The 10,805-nt window shown below is 39.6% G+C and overlaps 1 protein-coding gene across 2 annotated transcripts in view; it reads right to left on the minus strand.

The window, feature by feature from the left end:
• Positions 1 to 10,805, minus strand: part of LOC129110509 (ribosomal protein S6 kinase alpha-3) — a 47,362-nt gene that overhangs the window by 16,020 nt on the left and 20,537 nt on the right. For both annotated transcript variants that reach the window (XM_054622591.1, XM_054622592.1), the window contains exons 3-5: positions 2,131 to 2,247; positions 687 to 768; positions 45 to 125 (exon numbers count right to left, since the gene is read on the minus strand). In XM_054622591.1, the coding sequence (XP_054478566.1) occupies positions 45 to 125; positions 687 to 768; positions 2,131 to 2,247 (280 nt within the window). The remainder of the gene's footprint in view (positions 1 to 44; positions 126 to 686; positions 769 to 2,130; positions 2,248 to 10,805) is intronic.

The raw sequence follows: 10,805 nt of genomic DNA on the forward strand, positions 1-10,805 counted from the left end.
CTGATTGGCCGGTGAGGCGGCCGGTGACTCATTGGTTGACTCACCGTAGTGCAGCTTGACGATGAAGGGATGGTTGACCTCCACCAGGATGTCTCTCTCCATCTTTGTCCTTACCCGGTCACGCACTGGAAACACACACACACACACACACACACACACACACACACACACACACAACACACACACACACACACACACACACACACACACACACACACACACACACACACACACACACACATACACATAAATCACCAGATGAAGCACTTAGAGAAGACGCCAAAAATAAAACAGCCTCCCTTATTTGGGTTTTCTATTTTGCCTGGAGAGGACGAAGACGAGGAGAGAGGAAGAAGTTTAGAAAAGAAGAAGAATAAAGCAAATAAACAACAATTAGAGGACCATGCTGTATTTCTTTCCACCACCAGATGGTGCATGTCTTGAGCTGAACATATAGAAATGTACTTCTCCTCCTCTTCCTCTCTCTCTTCACCTCTTGACCTCTTCGTTTCTCTGTCTGCTCACATGTTAAAGTGTGAAATTCCATATTGAACCACGATGTCTGAGCAAACACACACTATACTTGTTGGATTCTTATAGATGCATGTGTGCCTCCTGTAAACTTCACTTCAGTTTCTTCTGAAGTGAAGATGTTCATGTGACAGACGGTTAAAGCCTCTTCGTACCTTTCAGTGTGGCTTTCTTCAGGACCTTCATGGCGTACAGCTGACCGGCGTCTGGCCCCGTGACCTTCCTCACCAGAAACACCTAAACACACACAGAGAAAAATAAATGTAAAAATCATATGGCCTTCGCAATCTTGTTTTTTTGCTACAGATGAACAGAAGTGACCATATATGGACTGAGGAGGCGTGACGTAGAGACGCCGTATACGTCTCTGGTGTCGACCTGTCAATCAGTGTGTAGCCCCGCCCTAAAGCATCCCCTGCTTTATGGTCTGTTTGACTCTAAATGGAGCATCATTTACTAAATGAACATCATGCTGTATTGAAGAAGACTTGAAACTAGAGATTGAGACCATAAACTCATGTTTACAATGTTTACTGAGGGAATAAATCAAGAGAGAAGTAGAGTCATTTTCTCATAGACTTCTATACAACCAGAGGAGTCGCCCCTGGTGGACAGGAGAGAGAATGCAGCTTTAAGACACTTCAGTATCGGTTTAACTCGGCAGAATTGGACAGTGTGTATCCATATACGTATATAGTCCCATCCCTTCCACTGTGTTTTATGGGAACTTATTATGGAAAAAATAGGTCCAGAAGTCAACGCCGAGAGAATTTGGATTTGGTCCCGTTTGATTTGTGCCATGAATTACACATGATGTTTGTCAATTTAGAATACAAGTTTGCACGTCTAGAAAGTTTGTCATAGATTTGTATGAAAATCATTTAGTTTTGTGTGAAACCAATCAGTGAACTAACTCTGTTGTCGTGCTCCATGTACATCACCAACATGGCCGTTAGCTTGTCTTGTTAGCTAGCTAGCTAACTTAGCTATGTTCCACGCACAGATGTAACCTGCTCTCAGCTGAGGTGATTTATCCAGAGACTCTTTTTATCAGCCAAGAAGAGAAAGAACGATTCAGACCAGTTGTTGTTGTGAGAACATCCGGGTACTAAACACACTTCAACAGTTTTAAGACAAAATATGACTTTCTTGACGTGCAAAATTATCTTTTAAATTGACAAAACATCATATGTGTATCTCATGTCCCAATTGAAACTGGATCAAATAGGTATTTGTCTCTCTTAGTTGATTACCGTACATATTTTTTCTGAAAAAAGTAAGGGGTGTGTGAGTGTGTGAGTGTGTTTGTTTGGGTTTATTTGGCTTAGCCGCCTCCTTTCTTTTGTTTGGTCACACTTATGTATATTAACATAAACAAACACACACACACACACAAGGAGCTCAAGCTGGAGGCCGATTGTTCATTCACAAAGACGACGATACTGAGCGGGACACTGAAGGGCCCTCAGACCGCCGTCGTCTCCACGGCAACGGGCTCTCAAAAAACACTTACCAAAAAGGAAAACATTACGGGGATTTGAGTGGAAATGAAACCCCATGTTTACACACACACTTAAACACACACACACACACACACACCTTGCCGAAGGAGCCCTGTCCGAGGACTTTGCGGAGCTCGAACTGCCGCGGGTCGGCCTTCTCTGATCCCTCCTTCACGTGATGAGTGATGCTGATCTCCTTGATAGGAACGTCATCCTGTAACACAAAGACAACAACAGTGTCAAGATCGTTATTACGGCCTAATGAGACGGTTTGTCTGCATGAAACCAAAGCCAGCCTTAACGTGATTGGCCAATACCACTTGGACTACAAATGGACTACAAATGGAGACCATAACCATTCTGATGCCCAAATCTTGTCCCTTTGCCCTCAAATCTGTTGATAGAGATCACCTGGTTGGTAAACACTGGTCCAAAATATCACTACATTAAGATTTTCCTGGACGTTTAGCCCAGACCTAGGAAAAAACTAATCAAAAGAACATAAAAGTATTCACTCAGAAGTGTCCACATACTTTTGGACACATACAAAGTATCATATCAGCAACTCGTAAAGGCAGAGGAAGTAAACATCACTGACAGTTAAATTGTGACTGTGCAGCTCTGTTCTGTTAGACTAATTTAAAGCCTCAATAGACCAGAATGCATTGCAGGCAGTGAGCAAGTTTCTACACTAACAGAAGACTCATGTATTAATAATCCATCACAGTTTCTTTCTCCAACACTCAACAACAACAGCTGGATGGAGTAAGTTCAGGCACATTATCTGGGTGCTTTCTGGGAAATGCGGTTCGTAAAGCAGCAGGTAAATCCAAAACAAAACAATCCTGAAGAGCAGCGATGTTATCAGTGTTTGAATGTTTTCCTTTCGTCCAATCTTTTATGGAATCTCAGTGATTCACTGGACAGGTTGAGCAGGGTTCCCGAGTGTTCGTCAGCCGCTCAGTGGGAAATTACAAAACACACACACACACATACTCACACACACACACACACATACACACACACACACACACACACACAGTTGTCATGGAGCCACCCCCAATACCTGCTTCCCGCTGTAGCTGAGTGACTAATGACACCATACTGTGTGACTGTACTCAGTGACACATCCATCCTTCAAACTCTCCTAGCTTCATGCTCAGCTGACCCCAGGATATCAATGCCATAATCCAAACAAGTAAACAAATAGCGATAGAGACTACATTTCCCATGATCCTCTCTGCTCTGCACTCCCAAATCCATCCTCTTTTCCTCATCCTCCTCTGTCCACCTATATTTGTCTTCATTCTACGTCTCCCTCTCTCCTTCCTCTGTACCTGTAGCTCCCAGGTGGGTGACCTGCTGGCTGCCGTGTGTCCTGTTGCATTGTGGGTCCTGTAGTCCCGACGTCGGCTGAGGCTCTGCGGCGCTAACATGGTCCTGTGCATCGACTGAAAGGCTTGAGGATGGAGCCGGAGCCGGATGAACACTTCTCTATCGCTCTCTCTGTCTCCCTCTCTCTCCCACTTTCTCTCTCCCTCAGAGACATCTCCCCCTCCCTCCCTCCCTCCCTCCTTGCCTCCCTTCCTCCCTCGTTCCCTCCCACTTTCTCGCCTTTTCTATCTTTATTTGAACCGTTCGCACCTCTCTTCTGTGGTTTACACCTCTATCTTTCTCATTCCTTCTCTCTCTTCCTCGTGAGAAAAAGGTCATACTCTGGAGAAGAACAAGTATTATGATACTTTCATTCAGTAAAAGTACCAATACCTCACTACAAAATACTTTAAAAATACCTTGTACATTTTTTTTAAGAAAGTACAAAAGTGTGATCAGGAAAAAGAAGGGCTGTTCTCGACCAAATAGAAGACGGATCTGCAAAACTGTATAAGACTGTCTTAAACCAGTAATAGACTGTCTGAAACCAGTAATAGACTGTCTGAAACCAGTATTAGACTGTCTGAAACCAGTAATAGACTGTCTTAAACCAATATTGAACTGCCTTAAACCAGTATTAGACTGTCTTAAACCAGTATTAGACTGTCTTAAACCAGTATTAGACTGTCTTAAACCAGTATTAGACTGCCTTAAACCAGTATTAGACTGTCTTTAACCAGTGATAGTCTTAAACCAGTATTTCACTGCCTTAAACCAGTATCAGACTGCCTTACACAAATATTAAACCGTCTTAAACCAGTTATAAACTGTCTTAAACCAGTATAAACTGCCTTAAACCAGTATAAGACTGCCTTAAACCAGTATTAGACAGTCTTACAGTTCCTGCATAAAGAATCACACAAAAGCACCACTTTAAATCTTGTATTTATCAGATATTAGCTCATAAATTCCTTGGAAATAAATCACTCAGCTTGAAAAAGTCTAAAAACCAACTAATTGACAAAATAAATATTATTATTATCAAAAATAAAAGTACTTTTACAGACAACTCAAAGGGGCCTTTCTATAAATCATATATTATATTGGATTATTGTTGCGTAATACGACAGCGTTTTAATGTTGTAGCTGCATTAAATAGAACTAATTCTACCTACTTAGCACACAGATGGGTACTTTAATCTACTTTATAACATTAATAAATGCATTGGAAATTATTCATCTGCATTATAAGCTCTCAGATAAACGTAGAGGGATTAAAAAGAAACAACCTCTGACATGTAGAGGAGTAGAATTTAAAAAAGGAGAAGGAAATGAGAATATTACAGCATTTAAGCACAGTTACAGTTTCCTAATCCTCTCGGCTGAGGAGGAAAAATGTGTCGAGTTTTGAAAGCGTGCATAAAATGTTATTTAACGAGTCTTTGATGAGACGTGTTCCAGATTTAAATCACAACTTCAGACCGTTTTTTGTTGAGGAAAAACATTTTGTGCGAAAATGTTTGAGAGCGTTGGATTTTTATGGAAAAACATGCTCATATTTCCTTATGTAAGGTATTAAGAAAACAGCCACACATGCACACAAACGTGCAATTCACGCTGCATGTCATAAACGCGGTGTGATGCGTTTATATAAATTAGATTCCCTACATCAGGACAAATCCCCTGAATGCATCGCGGCGCTGAGAGCTGCAAAAACAGCCGAAGAACAAACAATAAAAAGAGTTTGGACGCTGCTGACCGTCGGTGAAATGTTTGAGAAGATGAGGAGCTTAGGAATGATGAATTTTCATGCGTGTGTGTGTGTGTGTGTGTGTGTGTGAATGTGTGTGTGTGAGTGTGTGTGTGAGTCATACCACAGATGGAGGATCAGAGCCGGAGCGACAGGATGCTCATGTAGCACCTCTTAATCACGCGGCTTAAAACTAGCTAACCATGCACCTGTGCTCTGAACACACACACACATAAATAACACATGCATACACACACACCTGCATGCATCCCCACACACACACACACACACTTTACCTGCCTCTCTAACCTTTAATTGTCCCCGTTAGTGTTTATTTCCATCTCAATTATGCACTGTTTATGGAATCAGACACACAAACACATGCACAGATTTCCAACTCTTTCGCTTTTTTGTCTCACAGAAGATAGCAAAGATGTCTTTGATTGGTCGGTAAATAGAACAAACATAAAGAAGAAGGTAACTAATCTTTTATATTTCAGTCTGGAGCTTTTTTGATCCCATCGTATCTGTTTCCTCACCCGGTTGGAGGGAAATGTAGATGCTTTAAGGACTTCTCGTGCGTGTTTGCTGCCGTTTCCAATCACAGGAATAAATCCAGACGTTCATTTTTCAGGTCATTTAAGTGCTCTCAAAGACGATTTCATATAGTTCATCACAACTGGGAAACTCAGCTGTTAATTGATATGATGACAAAGATCATTAGAAGAGTGCAACAAATAATGAATCAATTAATTTGCTTGTAATTTTCTCAACTTTTTGTTTTGTTGTGTTTTGTCCGAGAGTCCAATATATTCAGATTTCAAATGACATAAAATAAAGTAAGCAGAAAAATTCTCATATTTTATGAAAGTAGAAATGTTTTGCATTTTTTCCTGTTTAAAAATGACTTTAACATTTAATCAATTATCATTTTTTTTACTTTAAAATGTAATCAAAATTGCCGTAATTAATGGTTTCAGCTCTGTTGTAAACTAATGCATGAAAACAAGTTTTGAAAAGATACTTGAACAGGTTTCTTTCCCAGGTTCTGTAACCTTGAAATGAATGCATTTATTGTGGTTTTGCTTCAAATATGTAAACTTCCATAATTTTAGGAGACTTTTGAATGATAGATTTAAAAAACAAAAAAAACAAATCAATGCAGCAGAAGCAGAAATATCCTTTTAGTCCTTCTATGAATGAAGCTCCCAAAACGATGAATCCTACATTTCCCATAATGCAACTCAAAAGCTCTCTGGAAAGCCAGAGATGACACAATAACCCCGTTTTCACAGGCTGACTAAAATGACCTTTATGTGTAAAAATGTTTTATGATTTGTGTGTCAGATATTCATGAATAAATGAGCTGGACCAGATGATTAAACCCTCCTTGTTTTGTTCTCTGTTTGAGGTTTTGTCTTCTCTTGCCGTCAGTAAAACATCTGGATGAGGACGCAGCACAGCAGCCCTGCAACATTCCTCATCATCTGTCCACCATCAGATCTAATGAAGAGGCCTCATGAGCTCAGTGAATCAGTGAGATGTAGTTAAAGACGGTTCTGCTCACAGCAGCAGACCTCCTCATCGGACACATTACGGCCTTCAGATTGAATTAACATAAACTCTGGTTTAAACGGCCGTTTAGACGGAGGAAATCAACACGAGTCGCTGCAGTGGGAGTGAGTCTGACTGAAGTAATTCTGCTGCATTTTCTTTTACTTAAAGTTACAGTGAGGATCTTCTAACTGGTCCTGGTTCAGTCTCAGTTTAGTCCTGATCCTCTATAGACCTCCATCAGTAAACCAGACCATCAGAGAGAAGATCGTCTGTTTCTATAAAGTTATTCTTAAAGCTCGTCATCGGAGCCACCGGGTCGGATTTACGAGAAACCAGATGAAATCATGAAGGTTCACCAGAAACTCCTTCAGACCAGAGTCCCAACAATACCAACCAGTCCAAACCAGTACAGTAGTGTCTGTTTGATGGTGGATATCTTAGGACACGTCAGTGTTGGAGGGGATGAGGATAGAGGTAACATGAAACTCACTGCACACACACACACACACACACACACACACACACACACACACACACACACACACACACACACACACACACACACACACACACACACACACACACACACACACACACACACACAAATGTTTGGAAGTAGTTTATCTATATTACAAATACATTAATGTGTTGTCATTTTGGACAATGTTTGCTTTATTTTTCATTTAAATGCAGTAATTAGATTAAAACAAATGTTAAGCTGATTTATTTATAAACTGATTGTCAGGAAATTACTTTATTATTTGTTTTAATCATCATTCAAACAAATTCATGTTTCCAGCTTTAGATGTGGGGATTTCTTTTTGCATTTTCCTTTTAATTATTTTATTAATTTAGAGGTTTACACAATTTCTTTACCAGCCAAAACAATCAATGAAATATTTGAGAATAGTACTTTTACAGAAGTAAAGGATCGGAATACTTCCCATTGAGATTTATACAAAATCAAAGGTGACAGAACGGCAGAAATTCACATTAAATATCAGAACACCTCCAACAGAAAATGCCAAAACAAAACATATAATTCTGACCAGTGAAACCAGTTGGAACTATTGCTCCCAGTCTAGGACGCACACACACGTAATAACCACCTGGACGTGACCCGAGCAGCTCCACTCACACACTCATAACTACTTACAGTCAAACTGGGGTCCACTGTTCGACAACAGTCTAAAGCGTCCCCCCCATTCTTCCTGGTTTGCTCCCATCGTCCTCCATCAAAACCCGGAGCCGGTCTCTGGAGCAGCAGAACCCGTCTGAGCGCCTTCAGCCGGCTCCTCAGCGCCCTGATGAGGCCGGCGACCGCGCACACGCACTTTGCCCGCTTGGCCTCCTCTGCCGGCATGCGGCTCGTCATCACTAAGAGGACCTGAGGAGCTTGTTGTCGGGAGCAACGCCGGGGCTGCGAATGACTCGGACTGGGACGGGGAAACGAGGGTGAGTAAAGGAGAGGGGATACCCAGAGGAAAGGGGGGGATCCAAACTTGGAAGCGGGATCCCCCCCCACTCACTCCCCCCCTGGCTGCCAACATGCCGCTGTAACCTTCCACCCAGTGTTTCCATCAGGTGTCCTGGAGATCCCCGTTCACCCCACAGTCACATAACTCCCCCGACCAATGAGTAAATACCACGAGGAGGAGAACAACTCCCACTTCTATTTTCACACGTTCACACTCAACTCAACTTTCAACATTCACATGTCGCTCACAGATTAACACAATTAATCTGAGATTCAATCCGTCAACTGACCGTGTGAAGGCAATAAATTCTACTGTAACCTGGAATAAGACAAGATTGATTTTAGGGATGCAATGCAAAATAATTAGAATTTTTCAATTCATGTTGTTGTATATACATTATATATACATATATACATATACATATGATATATACATACATACATACATACATACATATATTATATATATACATACATACATATATGATATATACATACATACATATATTATATATACATACATATATATGTATATATTATATATAAAATATAAATATATATTATTATTATATGTGTGTATGTATGTATGTATGTATGTATGTATGTATATATAATATATACATATATGTATGTATCTATGTATGTATGTATATATAATATATACATATAGATGTATGTATCTATGTATGTATGTATATATAATATATATACATACATACATACATACATACATACATACATACATATGTATGTATGTATGTATATTAAATATACATACATATGTATGTCTGTGAATACTTCTTTGAATACCAGTACAGTGTCTGTTTAATGGTGAACATCTTAGGACACGTCAGTGTTGGAGAGGACGAGGGGAAATCTAAGATGAAACTCCCCTCACTGCACACACACACACACACACACACACACACACACACACACACACACACACACACACACACACACACACACACACACACACACACACACACACACACACACACACACACACACACACACACACACAGTCTTAAAGTCATGCTGCTTTATGATTGATAATTTATGATTTTTAGACATGTGAAGAGTTTTATCTGATGTAATGCAGGACATCAAATTTTCATCATTTCTTGACGGAGGCTAATCTTGGGATTTATTTTTTGATTATTACTTTTTTTTTTAATCCTTTGCATGTACTTTATACAGTAAGCACGAATCCTAAGCTGAAATAAAACTGTCCCTTATTTAAGGTAAATTTACCTGTATAGCAACTTTAAACTATTCCAGATGTTTTTCAAAAGATAAAAAGACTGTAAGAAAATGTGTCAAACAGAAAGAAGGAAATGTAAGAAGACATAAATAGGATCTTCTTTAAAGTGTGCAACTAAATAAATGGGATAAACACAAGCTAAAGCACAAACTGGAACATTCCAACAAACTGGAACATTCCAACAAACTGGAACAGTCCAACACAGACACAATGTGGAAGTAAATCCTCCACCTGTCACAACCCCCTCCACCCACAACCCCCCCAAACAAAAACACAATGTACACAATGCCAGTTTGACCGTCCACAGGAAGCGTGACATTTCTTGGATTACCTCCACCTGTTGTCACCTTCGCTAAGTGTGTACTGGTTTCCACACACACACACACTCACATCAGTGAGGACAAAAGACAAGGTGGAACTGGGCCAAATATATCCCAAAAACATGAAGAGCACAACACGTAGAGCATTTTTATGTCTTTTGGCTCATAGTTTCGGTTTTACGTTACATTTTTTGTCTGGAAACCAGCTCTGATAAACCCACTGTACACTTACAGGTGAAGAAAGTGGAACATTTAGCAGCTTAAAGAGGCAGATATGTAATTTAGGAGCTGGTGGAGACCAAAAACAGAGCTAAAAGCGAGTGAATATTGGACTTAACATTCGTCAGGTGGACACAAACCAGGCTGGGCTCAAAATAGATAAATAAATACCAATAATGCGCCGTAATTTTTTAGTAAAAATCCACAAAAAATATTCACCCTTCATGCTAATTTATACTATTTAAAAAAGAAAATGAAGACGGATGAAATGGCAAATTATTTCTAAAAGCCAAAAGTTTAAATATTTAATCAGAAATTGTCCCAATATTTTCATGCATAACAACAGTTTTCAAAATAAATTTTCATTTATTTTTACAGGTTTTAGTTGTATATTAATTTATTGTCATACACGCAACAATTACCCAATTTTCTTTTCAAAAATATCAGATCTCGAGCTCCCTCCTACGACGCCTATAAAATATGTATAAAAAGAAAATCAAGCAAGTAAAAGAAAATCTCAGACATAAAATGGTGTCGAAATTAAAATAAAGGGATAAAAAAAAATATATATATATATATATATATATGACACCTGTAAAATATAAAATACGATATATTTGACATGAGTTCAGTAACTGCATGAGTTTGGCTTGAAAAGGACGAAGTATTTGGCAGTGACCGAGTTTATTGCAGTGATGGATTGCAAGTGTCAGAGTGTGTTTGTGTGAGAGAGAGTGTGTTTGTGTGAGAGAGAGTGTGTTTGTGTGTAAGAATGTGTGGGTATGTGTGTGTGTGTGTGTGACAGAGATAC

The sequence above is a fragment of the Anoplopoma fimbria genome, chromosome 21, assembly GCF_027596085.1.
Source record: "Anoplopoma fimbria isolate UVic2021 breed Golden Eagle Sablefish chromosome 21, Afim_UVic_2022, whole genome shotgun sequence".
Classification (NCBI taxonomy): Eukaryota; Metazoa; Chordata; class Actinopteri; order Perciformes; family Anoplopomatidae; genus Anoplopoma; species Anoplopoma fimbria.